Source organism: Camelus dromedarius, chromosome 19, assembly GCF_036321535.1.
Source record: "Camelus dromedarius isolate mCamDro1 chromosome 19, mCamDro1.pat, whole genome shotgun sequence".
NCBI lineage: Eukaryota > Metazoa > Chordata > Mammalia > Artiodactyla > Camelidae > Camelus > Camelus dromedarius.
Genome location: NC_087454.1, coordinates 25,761,166 through 25,779,099, shown reverse-complemented (window position 1 = coordinate 25,779,099; position 17,934 = coordinate 25,761,166). Strand labels below are relative to the sequence as shown.

Below are 17,934 nucleotides of genomic sequence, written 5' to 3'. Positions count from 1 at the left end.
CAAAAGGTGAATGGATTAAACCAACTGTGGTGCATCTGTGCCATGGAATATTATTCAGGGATAAAAAAGAGTGAGCTATTGAGCCATGAAAATGCCAGGAGGAACTTTAAATGCTTATCACTAAGTGATGAAGCCAGTCTGAAAAGGCTACATACTGTAGGCTTCCTGGGAAAGTAGACATGTAAACATTCTAGAAAAGGCAGAACTGTGGACACAGGTAGAAAGATCAGCGGTTGCCAGAAGGAGGGGAGAGGGGAGAGTGGAAAGGATGAATGAGAGGGACACGGGATTTTTAAGGCAGTGAAACGATGCTGGATGGTACTGCAGTGGTAGATAAATGATATGCATTTGTCAAAATCTATAGAGCTGTACAAGAGGACAAGTGAACCCCGGTGTAAGCTGTGGACATTAGTTAATAATAACGGATCGATATTGGCGTATCAGTTGTAACAAATGCACATCACTAATGCAAGGTGTCAGTAATAGGAGAAAGTACAAGGGGGGAGAGAGGTTATATGAGAGTTTAGTGTACTTTCTGCTCAGTTTTCTGTAAACCTAAAACTTCTCTAAAAAACAGTCCATTTGTTAAAAAATAAAATAAAAGGCAGTGTACCTAGGCAGCTGCCCTGCTCCAGGGCTGTACAGGCAGCTCAGCATTCGTATCCACACAAGCCCTCTCTGCATTCACTTGGGGACCTGCCAACCTCCAGGGTACTTGAGTTTGCAACCCCTGGACATGCCTCCTGCCCCACATAGGGCCCCCTCGCTGAAGCCCCGGGACTTGGCAAAGCATGTTTGAAAAACACTAGTCCAGCCCGCCTAGAGGACAGAGCTTCCCCCAGTCACTGGTCTGGCGAGCTCTGAGCCTCCCATGTGTCTGCCTCTGGAGAATGGCCCTCCTCCCAACTGAGGGGCTTCTCTGAACCCCTGGTTATTTCCCATGCCTCTTCTTTGACCTCTTTCATAGCTCCTACTGGTAGGAATAGGGAATATATTGCTACCAGTAAATAGGGAGCTCCAACTTTCATTTTTCTTTTGTTTCAAGACAATGAATGTGTGTGTGTGTCTCAGGAGAGGCCTAGTAAACCCGCTCCAGGGCTGTAAGGTGGAAATAGACTGTGCCTGCCAAGTGAAGTTCAGAACCTTGGATTTCAAAAGGTGTGTATCAAGATTACCCATGGGAGCTTCTCCAGAAACCTTGCTCACAGAACTCTACCCCACGCTCCTTTGATGAGGCTGGAAGAGGGTCTTTGGGGAGAGGGCTCTCAGGCGGGCCCTGGTGCGCTGCTCAAACTCTGCCTCCGGTGCTCTGGCGGGGTATCTGACCCTCGGCAGAGATAACCGAGTGTCCTGAAAAGTGTTTGTTAAGACACCTTGACTGTAAGCAGTCGGCACCCCTAGATTACCTCCCACACAGTAGTGTTTAGATACCAAAAATCATCTGCGGAAAGGTTACAGGAGACCGGTGAGAGGGAAGGGTCCCTGCTAGAGACTGCAAAGGGAGAGGCCTAGGGCTCCACCTCTGATGAAGAAATCACCTGCCCCTGCTTTAGAAAGCTGGCGGAGAAGAGCTGACAGAAGCTCACAGGTCTACCAAGGGTGAGGCGGGGAGGACACCCTGTCCCTGGTCATTGTGGCTTTGCAGACTTTCTCTGTGAACAGCCAACAGTGGAAGATTAGTTGTTGATGTCTTAAATTCTCCAAGGAGGCAGCAGTGTCTTTCTTCTCTTATGGTAATAATATCCCTGTCATTTATCGAGGGCCCTACAGGCCAGGCATTGAACAAATGTGTGATGTATGTGCTGTTGTTGTGCCCATTTTACAGATGAGAACACTTAGGCTCCAAGAGATCAATTAATCTGCTAGGGTCACCCAGCTAATAAAGGGTGAGACCAGGATTGGAACCCAAGCCTGTCCGCATCTGGCCACCCCTCCCCTCACTCCTCACGTCAGCTTCCTTTAACCTTAATGACTGTCCTTTAGGGGCACGTGCATATCCTGTTGTTTAGTAAAAGGTGGCATTTTCCGACCTATATTCTGTGCTATTTCATTACAAATGAGTTTTCTTCATATTCTCCCAAACACCAGGTCCTCCTGCTTGGGGTCCCCACTCTTTCAATGTGTCCATGGTCTGATTGTCCCAAGAGGCCAGGACTTTCAAAGAGCAAAATGATGGCTCCTTAGAAGACCAATCTTGGTCTAGAAAACCAGAGCTCCCAGTTATTGGCCTCATCTTCTCAGCTGAGAAACCCTGAAATGAGGTCCCCACCCCCCCATTTCACGAATGAGAAAACTAAGTCCCAGGAAGGGACTGAGATGTTCTGAACTCTGTCATTAATAAGAGAATAGCTGTGGCCTCAGCCCAAATTTCAGAGTCCACATTGAGTAGCATTTTTCCCTTCCTTCCCGCCGCCCTGCTCCCCTGCCCCATCCTCTCTTGGCTTCACCCCTCACTCCCTTGTCTTCCCCTCCCTCTCCTCCACTTTCTTGCTCTACCTAATTAGCCCCGCCTACATTCTTTTTCTCCCTCTTTCTCATCTTCCTCCCTATGCTCCTCCCCTCTTCTTCTGTACTCCCTCTCAGCCAAGGTCACTCTCTGTTGCTTATCCATCTGTCCATCCCACTGTCAGCTTCTCTGAGTGTCCACCCTGGAATGGGCCTAAGAACTGGCCACTGGGCACGCCTCCTGGGATCTCCGTGGGACAGAAACCAGTGATGGAATCCTCCCCCAAATTCCACCTTCTCTGAGAAGCAGGGCCTATCCTGGCCCCAGCCTCCCTGGATACTCCTCAGGTATCCCAAGTTAAGGTGATCGCTGGATATGTCTGCCAAGAGATCCTTAACCTTGAATCTCAAATATGCCCATCAGCTCACCATGGGTCACCAGCAAGGAGCCCCTCAATTTAGACTTTCCCAAAGGGTGTATCAAGCAAACTTTCATCACAGCTCTTCCAAGCAGCAGGCCGTTGGGCAAGCCAGCTACCCCTCGGGGGTTCCCTCATCTCATCTGTCAGATGCGTCAAGGTCCCTGTGACACTCATTCCATGACCAGGGTGGGGTCCCGGGGCCAATGAAGAGCTGCAGGAGTCAGGGAGTGAGAGTCCAGCTGGCTGTTTCGGGCTGAGCCCCGGAGAGGATGATAGCCCCTCTGCAGGTGGGGCCGATCCTCTTCTCCTCGGGTTCTGACAGAAACCTGACTCCATCACTTCCCCAGGGATGCTCAGGGCCTGGGGACTGATCACACTCAATTCACAACACTCTGATGCACAACCCAGGAAGCCTAATTATTATTAATATTACTTACTAATTCTTGTTAAGAAAGAGATGATTAATTCTGATGGCTGGTGTGCTCTCTCTCCAGAAGGAATGTCAATGTGAGAAATGAGTTCACTGTCAAGGGCTAGTGGGTCAGGAGATAGGGCAAAAGTAATTTGTGGTGTGAGCCTGAGGGTTCAGACCCGGAGCTGTGGCATCTGAGGATGCTCGAGCAGCTTCGGGGCCGGAGGATTCGCTCCCCTCCAGAGCCCCGAGCCTTCACACTGTGCCCTCCTCCTGCATGAGCTGGTCGGGGCAACAGGCTGGGCAGCTGGGCCTCTGCAGAGGGTGACGGATGCCCTCGTGTGCCCTGGTGAGATCACGCCTCTGCCCTATCACATCCATCTCTGCCCTCTTCCACCCACTCCCAACCCTCCACAGGTGGTGTCTGTGGGTGATCCCTGCAATCTTAGAAGAGGCTCAGCTGGGAATCCATTGAGGTCATGAGCCATTTGTGTGCCAATTACTTGATCATGCAAGACTTGCTACAGCTTCCACACTGACCTTGACCTGGTGTCTTTGCAGCACCTGCTGGTTGGAAAGCCCTTTCTCCTCCCCTTGTTGAGGCCAGCTCCAGGAACCATTCTGAAGGGGCTCTGGTAACTGGTCACTGTTCTCCAAAGGAAGGCTCTCAAAGCCTGCCACCTTGTGGCTGCCTGTGGTCCTACAGCAGCCCTCACCAGACAGCACAGATCCTCAACTCCCCCAAACTCAGTGGAGAGTCTCTGGAATATTGGGAAATAGATACCTGAAAAAAAAAAAAAAAAAGAATCCCAAGCTCTGATTTCCTTTCCTATTTGTAGGACCCACAATCCTGAACCTGTGGAGTCCCGCCCAGAGTAAGAGGTCCTGCCGCCGGCTGAGATGAAAGAGGGCAGAAAGCTGGAGCTGGGGAAGCAGCTGTGCTCATGGCTGGGCCAGCAGGTTGTCGGGCTGGTGGAGTGCCTTGGGCTGATGATGCAGGCTGGGCAAGGCTGGAGCACCTGTCTCTAACCCTGGCCCACCTCTTAGCCCTAGAATCCCCATCTGTAAAAGGAGGGTTCAGACTGGGTGACTTTTTAGGCCTTTCCCAGCTCTGACGTTGTGTCTAGGCAGGACCAGGGCAAAGCAAAGGAGAGGATCCCATCATGTCACTGGCATCCCAGGACAGCTTGCCTCCTCACCTCCCAAGGAGGGGCTGCTGGGTTCCACTGTTTGCAACCACGAACCCAAGGCAAGGAGCCCACATCGGGAAGCCTAGTGAAATGGGCAAAACTGCATCTGCATGAGCTATTGGATCCGACTTGTCACTCAGGGAGCACAGAGCTGATCAGCCAGGGCCACCCAGGGTCAGTCTGTGTGGCTGGGGTAAGCCATGTGTCTCCAGCATGTGTTTCCTCAGAACACCACAGAGTCAAGTCTGGTTAATAAAGCACGAGTTCTGAAGCCTCACAGAGTTGTGATTAGATCCAGATACTGCCACCTACCAGCTGGGTAACTTTCAGAATGTCTTTAGCTTTGCTCAGCCTCAGCTTTCTCATCTATATAATGGGGATGATGAGGCTATTGAGAGAATCCAGTGGTGTGATTGCAGAGCACCTTCCCAGGACCTGATATGTAGACAGTGTCTATAAATGACAGTTGTGGTCATTATTTTTGTTCAACTTCCACAGCCAGTATATGCAATGTTCTAACAATGGAAATTAATGTATAAACCATCTGCTATAGATTGAATGTTTGCATCTCTCAAAATTCATATGTTGAAATTTAATCCCCATTGTGACATCATTAAGGGGTGGAGCCTTTGGGTTAATTTGGTCATGAGGATGGTGCCCTCAAGAATGGGAAGTACCCTTAAAAGAAGAGGCCAGAGAGAGCTCACTCCCCCTCTTTCTATCTGCCACCCAACAGGTGGCTCTCTCCAGAACACAATCAAGCTAGCACCCTGGTCTCAGATGTCCAGCCTCCAGAACTGTGAGAAGTGAATTTCCATCATTTAAAAGCCACTCAGCCTAGGTACTTCATTACAGCAGTCCAAAGTGACTAAGCCAGAAATTAGTGCCAGAAGTGGGGTGTTACTGTAACAAATGCTTAAAAATGTAGATGAGGCTTTGGAACCAGGTAATAGGTAGAGGCTGGAAGAGTTTTGAAGTGCATGCTAGAAGACTCAGAGATTGTCATGAATGGACTTTTAAAAGCAGTCCTGGAGAGGGCTCAGAAAGAAAAGAGGACAGTGCAGAGAAAGCTTCCATCTTCTTAGAGAATACATGAGGAATCATGTAGAGAATGTTGGTAGAAACATGGACAGTAAAGGCTATTCTGATGATGTCTCAGACAGAAATGAGGAACATGTTATTGGACGATGAAGAAAAGGTGATCTTGAGGGGGAGGGTGTAGCTCAGTGGTGGAGTGTGTGCTTAACATGCACAAGGTCCTAGGTTCAATCTCCTGTACCTCTGTTAAAAGATAAACAAATAAATGAACAAACAAACCTAATTACCTCTCCCCAGAATTAACTAATTAATTAATTTTTAAAAAGAAACAGTTACCTTATTATAAAGTGACAAAGAACTCAGCTGAGTTGTGCTCATGTTCTAGCGTTCGGTGGAAGGATGTACTTGCATGCGAGTGATAAAATTGGACATTTAGCTGAGGAGATTTCTAAGCAAAGTGTTGAAGGAGTGGCTTGGCTCCTCTTGACTATTGACAGTAAAATAGAATAGAATAAAACTTGAAGATGGAATTACTAAGCCAAAAGGAACAAGAACATAGAGATTTGAAAATTCTCGGCCTATCCATATTGCAAAACAAATGAGAAAACATCTTCAGAAGAGAACGCTAGGAGATTAGTGTAGAAGTGCATCCCGAATTTCACCAGCTACCCCAGCAGGACAACTGCCAGACTGAACTGAAGGGAAGGAGATGGGAAAGGATAAAGAGAGGCCAGCAGATTTCTTGGATCTCTCAGCACAGGAGTCTCGAGCTGTTCTGTGAACTTGCACTATTCTTCAGGACAAGAGAAGAATGACCCCAAAGGCAATTCAGAGATGATTACAACTGCCTGCTCCTTTTCAAAAGTGGGGACTGTAGCCTTGCTTTCAACAGGCCAGACCGCTTCTGCCCAACTGTGGGGGCAGCGTTGTTCAGGAGAACCATGTGGGCAGGACCTGGACCTCCAACCCAGGGGGTCCAGAAGACTGGACCTTCATCCCAGGAAGTCCTGAGTGTTTGCAAGCCTTAAGACTTCACAGAGTCTACATTGTGAAGTTTTGGATTTGCTTGGGACCTGTCACTCCCTCCTTCTTTCCTGTTTCTCCCTTTTGGAATGGAAATGTCTATCCTATGCTTGTCCCATCATTGTATTTTGGAGACACCTAACGTGTCTTGTTTTACAGATTTACAGCTGCCTTAGAATGAATCATACCTCAAGCCTCACTCATATTGGATTTAGATGAGATTTTGGACTTTATAGAGTTGAGGCTGGCACAAGTTAGGGGCAGGTGGAATGGAATGAATGTGTTTTAAAGGAGAAGGGTATGAATTTGGTGGTAGGGTTTTTGTGGGGAACAGTAAGGTCAGGGCAGAATGCTATGAACTGAATGTGTCCTCCAAAATTCATATGTTGAAATCTAACCTCCAATGTGATGGTATTAAGAGGTGGGCCTTTGGAGGAGGTGAGCCTTTAGGTCATGAGTGTGCGGCCCTCATGAATGGGGTTAGTGCCCTGATATGAAGAGGCCAGAGAGCTGACTCACCCTCCTTCTACCATAAGAGAACACTATGACAATTTGGGGGTCTTGACCATGCTGACACCCTATCTCAGACTTCCAGCCTCCAGAACAGTGAGAAATAAATTCCTCTTGTTGAAGCCATCCAACCTATGGTATCCTGTTATGGCAGCTGGAACTAACTAATCACCATCCACAACAGAGGATTCTTGTCATAGTCAGCTTCAGCTGCCATAACAAAATACTGTGAACTAAGCAGCTTAAACAACAGGAATGTACTTATTTCTCACAGTTCTGGAGGCTGAGATGTCCCACATCAAAGTCCAGCAGGATCAGTTTCTGGTAAGAACCCTTTTTCTGGTTTCCAGACAGCCGCCTCCTCACATGGTAGAGACACAGCTCTGATGGCTCATCCTCTTCTTATAAGGGCATCAGTCCTATTATGCAGGCTCCGCCTCATGACCTCATCAAAACTAATTCCCTTCCATAAGGCCCCACCTCCAATTACCATCATCACATTGGGGATTAGATTTCAACGTAGGATTTTTGGGGAGACAAACTTTCAGTCCACACAGCTCCTAAATAGAAACCCTAAATTTCTCTTTTGTCAACCTCCTCCCATACCTTCTCCTTTCGTTGGTTTGTCTTTCACAGCGATGTGTATACCAGGAAGATCCTGCCCTCGCCTGGCCCCCTCCTGCACAGCCAGGAGCAGAGCAGCACAGGCACCCGCCTGGAAGACAGGTCTGTGCTCTTCTCCCTCTGACGCCGGTGATGCCCCTGCAGTGGGTACGGTGGGCTGACATCGCCACAGCCCAGGGAGCCCCTTGTGCAGTGGCCTCACAGACAGAGCCCAGGGTGACCCCCGCCCTGGTACCCCAGGAATTCCCTGGAATCTCTCCCAGAGCCAGGGAATTTTCTTCTGGGGTCGCTGGGCCCCCAGGCGGGCAGACTTGCTTCACATATCCTTGTAAATAGACAGACGTGGGGCCATTAAAGCAGAGAAGAGCCTGGTCCACCACAGCCCAGAGTCCCCACGCAGGGAAGGGCGCAGAGTTGACAAGCTGGCCTCAGGCCTGTGAGCCCATCGCTCCAGGCTGTGCAAAGCCGAGAGGCCCCTCCCCGGCACGCCCTCTCTGTGCCCCTGACTAGGATGCCTGCATACCCTTCTTCACCTGCACACCCTGCTCTTCTCCCCAGGCCATCCAAGGGTGAATTCCAACCTCCATCCCTCCACAACCCCAGACAGAATGTACAGCTCCAGCCCAGCTCCCTGGCCCCCCTGCCACACCCCTGCTTCGGCACTTCTCACTGAGTGCAGCTAGAACGGCAGAACTGCGTGTGCCCCTTCATTATATGCAATCCTCGCTGCCTTCTAAGGGACTGGATACTGTCGCCTGCTGTGGGGAGTGATGGGTGTGAGGATGGACACTTTGCCGAGCCAGGAGAGTGCCTCGCTTTGAATTTTCTTTTAAGGGGGATTTTCACATAGGAGTTGGATGAGAAAGAGGAGGGAGAAGCAGACATGTATCCCTCCCTTTGTAAGGGGATTTCCTTCTTAAGAGGATTTCAGTTCTTACAGATTTTATTGGCCAGAACCTGGTCACCTGGCCACACACAGCTGCAAAGAGGACTGGGAAATGTAGTTTTTTTTAAGTTGCTGCAACTTAATCAGCTAAGAATTATGGTTCTGTTTTTAAGGAGAGAGAGGAGAAGAGTTATCTCTGCCTCAGGAGCGATAAGCTAAGCTACGGCCGGGGGGCTGGGGGGGGATGGGGACACAGTGGGTACACATCCTAAAGGATATGACATCTAAAGAGATAGATAGTCAGGCCCCAGGTAGAATGGGCTTGGTTTGGGTAAGTTGGGGGTCGGGGTGGAAAAGGTGCTGAGAGAAAGCACATTCAGCCATGGAAAGTTCTTGGGGGAGGGCAACCCAGGAAGAGGAGACAGCAAGCTGAAGGGCCTGAGGCCAGAAGGAACTTGGTGTATTCTAGTGACAGGAAGAAAGTCAGGATGGCCGGAGCACAGTGAACCGGCCCAGGTCACACAGGGACAGAATCTGAATTTCATTCCAAGAATGATGAGAAACCACTAAGGGTTTGAGCCAAAAGACCAGGGGACACATGCCACATTTGCATGTAGAAGGATTGCCATGGGGGCTGCAGAGGAGGAGGGGGGGGTGAGGAGGTGGCAGACGGCAGTTGCTGGGTGAGATCCAGTCACTGAACACAGAAAAGCAGTTTGGAAAGGTAAGCAGTGGGGCCAAACATAAGGCATAGTAATGTGTGACCTGTGGTTGTCCTCAGCATCGCCAAGAGGCCAGTGTCATCCGTCCCTCTGACTGGGGACAGCCAGACAGACTCTGATATCCTGGCATTCATCAAGGCCAGACAGAGCATTCTGCAGAGGACAGGTAAGTGCCCCTTTCCCCAGAAGGTAGCATCAGAAACACCAAGACAGGCCAAGGGGGTGGCCGGCCCAGGTGCCCCCACCCTGCTGGGCAAAGCCCCTGTCCCTTCTCCACAAGAGGGTGGCTGGCCCAGGTGCCCCTGACCCTCCTCCGAATCTTCATCTCCTTTTGTTGCCTGTCCCCAGAGCCAGCTCTCCTCTGCTCAGCCCTCTCCAAGCAGAAAGGGGCTGAGTGATGGTTTGGTAACTTGTTTAACCCCGGCCCATGATAGGTATGGACACAGAACAATACTAAACAGACAGTCAGTGAATCAACACTGTATTTATTAGGCACCTTCTGTATGCCAGGCATGAGGCTGAAGGGCCCACAAGTGCAGCCTCTCCCCCACACGGTACTTTCCACACAGACCACTTCTCAGGCCTCCCCATCAGGCAAACACGCAGGCAGGGGCACAGGCACCTTCCCCAGCCAAAGCAAACACTCCCTCTGCCCGGCCCTAGGCCCCTCTGCTCTTAATTTGGCAGCTGTCTGACTGGGTTTCCTCAGAAGTGCTCGTTAAGGGGAATTTGTGACTGTCAGCCTGGGAGCAGGAGCCCAGGAGGGGTGATTTAACACAAACCTCACCCGCCAGCTCTTAGACTTCACTGGGGGCCAGGATGAATCTACTTGATTTAGGATTCATGGGAAAGCCGTGGAACGTTTAAGTCCCTGCTAGGGGCACCTGTGGACAGGTATATCTCCCCCTTATGGGGCATTAGTCATCCTTGGTGTCAAGTCTACTGCTTCTAACTGCCAGCAATGGGTTGAAAATCTGAGAAAATGAGATTAACCCCTTTCTAGAGTGCTTTTTTTTTTAATCTTCCTTAATCCCTGTGTTTGGAAGTATTTGCATCTGGACAGGAACCTTGGTGTGACCCCCGTGACCACAGCGCCCTCTTCTCTAGCTGGTGTCAGGAAGAGTTTCTATCCGAGGGCCCTAAATCCCCTGTGCCCCCACCTCACCACCTCCACTCTGAGAAACCCTCTGGCTCTCCCCTTCGGTCAGGAACCCTCTCAGCGAAACAGAAAGAACACAGATCTGGGAGGGAGGACTCCCAGACACCAGGGCTCTCTCTGCCCTGGGTGACTTTGGGCAGGTCACCTCCTCCAGCCTCCCTCTCACGTCTGTCAAGTTCTGAGTCCAGGGTGGTCAGCCTCTCCTGACCTGAGATAACGTCCGTAAAAGTCCCTCGTGCACTGCCAAGCACCAGGGAGCCGTCAGCGGGAAAGTCGGCCTCTGCGGTGAGAGTTTGTCCAATACGGTGAGGTGTGATTTTTTTTTTAAATGGTGTGGCAGTAACCTCCACTCTGGGAATCTACAGTCCCAAAACCCCAATACAGACTGACAGCTCCATCACTTAACTAAGGTTCATAAAATAAAGAATATTTTGGGTGGAGGTCTGTGTCTGTGAGGAGCTGTGTCTTGGGGTACGGTGCCCTCTGAGCCCAGCTCTGCGCCATTTCTTCTCAGCCCCACCCCTACCCCAGTCATCTCCGCAGGCAAGTTGTGGGGGCAGTGACAGTCCGAGGGTGGGAGCTGGCTCAGACACCATGCTCCTCACCACTTATCCTGGCCCAGGATGCTTGCCATGGTGCAGAGGAGGCATCAGACCTGTGACTTGAGCAGCTACCACATGCCTGGTAGTCCCCAGCACCCACCCTCGCCAGTGTTTGGAATAGAGAGATAAAAGCAATGGATTTCAGCCCTGGCTATTCATTGGAAACACCTGGGCCCACTGACGAGCTCCTGATTTAATCCTTCCTGGGAGTGGCTGGATATGAGGATTCCTTACAGCTCCCCAGGGGTTCCAGTGTGCAGCAGAGCTGGGAACCATGGGTCCAGGCTGACTGGAACACATCGCCTTCTCATATGCCAATGTGTGATGTTCTTTCTTCCTGTCCTAGGCTTCAATTAGAACAGCTAGGAATGGCTTAAAACTAGGACCACCTCCATTTAATTAAACAGTGAGGCCAGCCTGAGGTCTTGTGCACAGAACTTGACCTGAAGGACCAAGGACCTTGAATTGTTTTCTACCTCCTCCCCGTTTCCTCCCACATTCAACATGTCACAGGGGAAGGTAGAGCTCAGTGGTAGAGTGTGTGCGATTAGCATGCCCGAGGTCCTGGGTTTAATTCCCCAGTACCACAGTTTAAAATAAACCTAATTACTTCCCTGCCCCCCAAACAAGTGTCACAGAGAATTACCGATTGTCCCTCAGCAACAGCAAGCAGACCAGGCCCACACCCCTGCACAGCCAGGCTCCAGACAGCTGCAGCTTTCTCACCCCTCAGTCTCGCTGCAGTTTTTTTAAACAGTGTTCTTTACGCAAGAATCTTCAGAAATTCCCTTTTGCTCTTATTATAACAGCCAAACTTTAAGCAAATGAACTGTATGTCACTTATTCCAGTCCTCACACTTTTCTGGTCCAGTAAGTCTGGGTGGGGCCCAAGATTCTGCATTTCTTAACAAGCTACCAGGGGATGCCAGTACTGCTGGCCCATGGACCACAAAGCAAGAAGCCACTCTAGGGGCCTTGCTTTTTCCAGGTACCTCATCTGCTGCAGTGATTTGGAAATGAGGAAAATAAGGCCCAGAGAATGAACATGATTTGCCCAAAGTCACACCACTGGTTGGGGACCATCCTACCTAGAACCCAGGGGCCCTGGATCTTAGTCCAGAGAACCCTTCTCCATAAGACAACAGGATGGGGTCACATGGTCAGGGGGAACCATCCCATAATATGATGAGTATCTGGAGCAAAATGCCAGGAGAGAATCTCTTGGAGAATTAAGCAGGAGTGTCAGTGACAACAGTGAAAACTGTGGGGTTGGGGGATGACTGTTGGTCCTGGCTCAGGGAGATGAAACTTTTGCAAAGGGCAAAGGAGGCACTTAGGGAGTGAATGCAGCCCCTGGGAGTCAGGCCCTGAGAGGTGCACGGGGAGGGTGGCCAAGACCCAGGGGGAGTGGCCTGCAGCCCCCTCCCGTAGCCCTCCGTGGGGAGAAGTCCACGTCCCACACACAACCTAACCAAGAGCACCTGTCTCCTTTCAGGCTGCCAATAAGCATCCACCTGCCGTGCATTCCAGCAGCAAGAACTGAGTACAGACGAAGGTGCCTCCTCTCACTCACCCTGGCTTCAGAAGTGACCTGTGGGCCACTGGGAGCAACTGGTGACTTTGATTCCAGTGGAGGGCAATATGTTTCTTTAAAGATGGTGTCTGGAGGCTGCCAGAGAGGCTGGGGCCGGGCTTAGAGTACCATCGTCTCTGTGGCTGCTGGAGCTGTTGGCCAGGCAGTGCCAGGCTGCTAGGGGTGGGACGAGGGCTTCAGCTGACTCTTGTGATGTTTCACATAGATGACTATAAACCTTTGAGATTATGAAATAGCACCATCATAATGTAGTGACAGGGGAAGCTCGCATGGGTAGAATGAGGGGGAATAATAATGGGTTATTTTTAGCTATTTGCCAGCCCACTCCCTTGACCCACCCCCTGGTTTAAAAGCCCAGGAATGACTGGGGCAGGCCAGGCAGCATGTCAGAGCCAAAGACAAGGGAGTGGAACGCTGGGCGTCATGATGGTCAGTCCCAATCTCCCAGACCAGACCCTCCAGCATCACCTCATGGACCGATGCCTGAATTAGCTGTATCTCCAGGGAGCCACCCACACTGCAGGGTCTCAGGGCTTGGCAGCACCCACAGAGCAGGGACAGAGAGCTGAGGGGGCAGTTGTGGGTGCCTCGGGCCTCACCCTCAGCCCCTTGGGGCTCTGGAGGATGGGGGCTGAAACTCCCCACTCCCTTGGGGGGAAACACAGCTGAGGGGGTCTTGTCTCACTAAGCCCTCTCAGTACCCCAGGCACAAGCCAGTGGAGGGTGGGTAGCCCCCAGGAGGCCCTCGGGGCCCTGCCACCCGCCTCAGAGTGCTGGCAGCCAGGCTCCAAGCTGGGGGGCAGGGGCGTGGCACCTGGAAATGAAGCTAACTGAATAAAAGAGCTTGTCCACTGCTCCTGCTATCTCTGTCCCGTTAAATACAGGCCCTCACTGCCCTGGAGAGAGAGCAGAGACAGGAAACAGTGTAATGCACCTCGGCCTCCACCCCTTTTCAGGACTGGGTATTAAGTCATGTGGAAGAAGCTAGATCAATTCATTTCAAAGCTAGACTCACTCAAAGAGCTCCTTTAACCCACACCCTTGTCTATATCATTAGAAAACTGAAGCGAAGGGAGGACCTGGTTGCTAATATACAGCCAGTTAGAGGCAAATGTCCCCTCCTCAGGGGGCTTTCCCTGATCACCCCAACTAGAGTGATCGTGGTCACTCTCTATCCCATCACTCTGTTCTAGCTTTTCTCATCACTACCTGACATATCTTTCTTTATTTGCTTATTTGTTAATGGCCTGCAAACTAGCTTCCCAACAAGACTAAAAGCCCCATGACAACAGGGACCTGTCTGCCCTGCTCATCACTGTGTCCCCAGCATGAGTTGGTCCTCAGTTAATGAATGGCTGAGTCAGAACCTGGACTTCCTGTCTCTTAGGCTCCCGTAACTTCACTCTGGCTCTGTGTCTGAGGCCCGTGGGGCATTCTGGCCCTCACAGCTCTGTGGCACACAATCCTCAGGAAATCCTATAGAACCAGGGGGAGGCTAAATAGCCTGATTCTAGAAGCCTCCCTAAGGGTCCACGGAGCACACAGATACACGCACTCCCAAGAGCCCTGATGGTGGTGTGAAATCAGCCGGAGACCCCCTGAAGCAGCCTCAGCGTCCTAGCGCACCGCAGCGCTCCAGTGGTCTGGAGCTGGTTAAGGGTCCATCGACTGTGGCTCTCCTATGGAGGAGTTATCTCCCGGATCCAAAGGCCTTGTTGACAGGGATGTGTGGCGTGGCCCCATGCAGGGTGCGAACAGCCTCCCGGAGAGATCACTAAGGCGGGAGAGGGAGTGAGGAAGAGAAACATACAGCTCCCAAAGTTAGCCTCATACTTGGACACGCGCTCCTCTACAGTGTGTCTTCCCCACAGCTCTTTGGCCCCTACCGGTGAGAGTAATGGATGAAATGTTCTGAAAAGATACTCCAGCAATCTACCTGGGCTCTGCCATGAAGAGGTCCAGAGTATCTGAGTTCACGCCAGGCCAAAAGGTGGAGCTTTCCCAAAAAGTCTTCCAGAAAGCAGCCTGGCCAGTGACCCCAGCGCCGTCCCTACTCGAATTCAGTCGGCTCCACCGTTCGCGTGACAGGGAAGGGTTAGGAGAAGGGTAGTTCGGGATGTGGCTTTCTCAGACCTTGAAAAGGGGAACTTGTAGAAAACAGATAGAGAAACTGTGGTGGCTTGAATAACTAGTCTTAATTCTTCACCCCCTGTGATAGAATTATACGTCCAAAGTTTGCCATGGCCTCATGGGGGCAAAATATACTTCCTTACCCCTTAAATTTGGGCTTGGCCCTGTGGCTTGCTTTGGTCAGTGGGATGTTGGCAGATATGGGACATCTTGAAATGTGCTTGCACGGTTGGGCTTGCCTCTTGCATCCAGTGATCTGCTTGAGCAGGTATTCCCTGGGCAGGTGCTGCCCCTTCAGCCCATATCCCAGAATATACAGCAAGCGGACCTGAGCCCAGCCTGCAGCCTGGAGCCAAGCCCAGGAGACCTGGAGCAGAGTTTCCCCATCAAGGCCAGGCCAGATCAGCGGAGCCCTGGCTTACCCAAAGACCCACTCCCATGTGAATACATGGTTTGTCATCATTAGCCACTGAGACTTGGGGTGGTTGGTTAGGAAGCATTACTTGTAGCAATAGCTAACTGTTGCAGAGATTGAAATCCAGAGACAGTACATGACTAGACCCAGCATTCCTCAGCGTTCGTCCCATCCCTCCATGCTGCCTATTGAAAGGCACTGGAGTGTCGGCTGTATATGAAAAAGTGGGATTGTCACTTATGACAATGATAGAGCAACAGGGACCTGATTTACCCTCCTGCTCTAAACAACTGAAGACTAGACACATGGGTAAAATAATGGTTTTCAGACACTGGAGCAAAGGCAGGACAGGACATTGATCCCCAGGAGAAGAGAAACAAGTGAGCCCTGTAATTGCCCGTGTGCAGGGCCAGCCGGCAGTCACGGCCATAGCTTCCTGTCCAGAGCATCTGTGTGTCTCTACCTGAAGGTTCTCTGTGCCCCCAGGAGCTCTCAGCCCGTGTGCAGGGCCAGCCGGCAGTCACGGCCATAGCTTCCTGTCCAGAGCATCTGTGTGTCTCTACCTGAAGGTTCTCTGTGCCCCCAGGAGCTCTCAGCCCGTGTGCGGGGCCAGCCAGCAGGCACAGCCATAGCTTCCTGTCCGGAGCACCTGTGTGTCGCTACCTGAAGGTTCTCTGTGCCCCCAGGAGCTCTCAGCCCGTGTGCAGGGCCAGCCGGCAGTCACGGCCATATCTTCCTGTCCAGAGCATCTGTGTGTCTCTACCTGAAGGTTCTCTGTGCCCCCAGGAGCTCTCAGCCCGTGTGCGGGGCAGGCCAGCAGCGGGGTTCACCTACCCTGGAGCAATCCTTAACCCCTGAGGGACGGGAGTTGATAGGTGAACACCCACGCCTGCCCTGTGGGACAAGACTGAAGTGAGCCCTACAGTGTCCCTGAGGGTCCCCGCAGGGTCAAGCCCCAGTTGCCCACAGTGGTCACCTGCTCAATAGCCACCCTGTGTTGGCTGCCTTCCCCTCCACCTTGCTTCCCCACTTTCCTGGGATCAGTTCCTGGCATCACTTCCCAGATGAATTACACCCCAATTTTGCCTCAGAATCTGCTCTGCAGTAAATCCAACTTGGGCAAGGACTTCTATTTCAGAGTCACAGTGGGGGACTCTTGCATCAAGCTCTCTGGGCTAGTGAAAACGGGAGTCCCCTGCCCCAACTTCAACCAGAGCCCAGCTCCCAACTGTGCTACATACTGAGCCTCAGGGAAAGATTTCACTGAGAAAGGAATCCTGCTACTCCAATAACCAGTGGAAATTTCTAAACAAGATCAATAACAGGTGCGTGTGTTTGATTGTTTGTTGGTCTTGAGTCTCTCCCTCCGAATCACCCCTCAGCTTTCTCCACCCTCTCTGCTGGTCGCACAGTCGGGCTGGACCTCCCTCTCTGGCCAGGAGGCCAGACAAGGCCCCCCACACCTGCACTACCCCACCTCCACACAGAAGACCGTCCCCCCCCCCCACTTCACCGCAGGGGGACCCACAGAGCTGTCATCCTGGCCCGTCTTCATCCCTGCCTTTTATCTGGGCTCAGTTAGGCAGCAGGATCCTAAAACAGAGCTCCCTCTCCCCACCTGCCCTTCCGCTACAGGAGACGTACCTGGGGCAGGTGGGCCTTATCTTCTCCCCTTAGTTCCAGTTCGGAACGTGCCCCTTTTCATTTGTGCGGATGGGTGCCTACTGAGTGACTCTGTAAGTGGATGCCGATGTTGGACGGTGGGTGGGCGGCCTATTCTCGCCCTCATCTCCAGGCTCGTTCAGATGGAAAGAGCCCATGCCCAGCTGCTCTGTTTGCTCTCTAGTCTCTGCCCACTGTACACGGAATCAATTGGGGGGAGGGTTGTTTTCCTTCTTTTCCCTCCAATCTCCTTATTAGTTCAGCCTCAGAAGGTCCCTTATCACTGCCGGATGTCAGGCCACACTCTGCCATCAGGCCTGGCCATGTGAGACTCTCCATTAATTGATTTTGCCTTCCCCTCTTGGGAAGCACAAATTGGCTCTACCCATTAGCAGCAATAATTCCCAGGAAGGGATTATAAATCATGCCCCATGTCCGTCCATCACTCTCAGCGGAGTTGTACCCACGTGGGGAGGTGTCAGGCGGGGAGATGGAACATCTGATGGGCAGGGGAGGTCCCCATGGTCCTGCAGGTTCCTTCCTAAACCTGACCAAGTGAGTCCACAGCCAACCGGGGGAGTAGCTAAAACAGGTCCCAGCACACAGAAGGCACTCAACTAGTGGGTACTGAGTGAGGGGATGGAGAGGAAGGGAGCTTCCTCTGTGGTGCAGAGTGCTTTGAGGACTTCAAGCTGACCTCCCACCAAGTCCACCATTACATTACCATTCTTTGGCTCTGTGCCTTTGGGGGTGTCAGAAGTCCCCCATTAAACTGGAAGAGCTCCTGGGAAAGATTGTCTTCAACTCCAGTCAGGTGATGCCTGGCCCATCTGTGAGATGGGTGTGGGTGTGAGAGGAGGAGATGAGAGGTGGCACCAGAGGCAAGCAGGGAGTACAGGCCACCAGGGAGGTGGCAGGGAGAGGAGGGGAAGCCAGCACATAGCCAGTGCTCAGGAGTTGTCTGAGAAGGAGTAGGGTGCTTGGCCCGCTGTGAGCCTGACACCCTTCCTGCCCAGGACCCCAGGGAGCTAGGGCTCCAAGGATGGCTGCTCCACCCACCCCCCAACAGATTGCAGCCTTGCCTCTGCCCACTGTGTTCA

General features: G+C 51.8%; 1 protein-coding gene and 1 long non-coding RNA gene across 8 annotated transcripts in view; one reads left to right on the top strand and one right to left on the bottom strand.

Moving 5' to 3' along the window:
- LOC116147645 (uncharacterized) overlaps window positions 1-17,934 on the bottom strand; it is a 65,130-nt gene that overhangs the window by 4,271 nt on the left and 42,925 nt on the right. The window lies entirely within an intron of this gene.
- KIF6 (kinesin family member 6) overlaps window positions 1-17,934 on the top strand; it is a 297,677-nt gene that overhangs the window by 278,339 nt on the left and 1,404 nt on the right. For 2 of the 5 annotated variants that reach the window (XM_031434767.2, XM_064476466.1), the window contains 2 exons: window positions 7,677-7,766; window positions 9,332-10,647. In XM_031434767.2, coding sequence (XP_031290627.2) covers window positions 7,677-7,766; window positions 9,332-9,578 — 337 coding nt within the window. In that variant the 3' untranslated portion in view covers window positions 9,579-10,647. Of the gene's footprint in view, window positions 1-1,045; window positions 1,605-7,676; window positions 7,767-9,331; window positions 10,648-12,528; window positions 12,589-17,934 lie in introns of those variants that run through there. The other 3 variants (XM_064476464.1, XM_031434768.2, XM_031434771.2) reach the window with 3 other exon arrangements.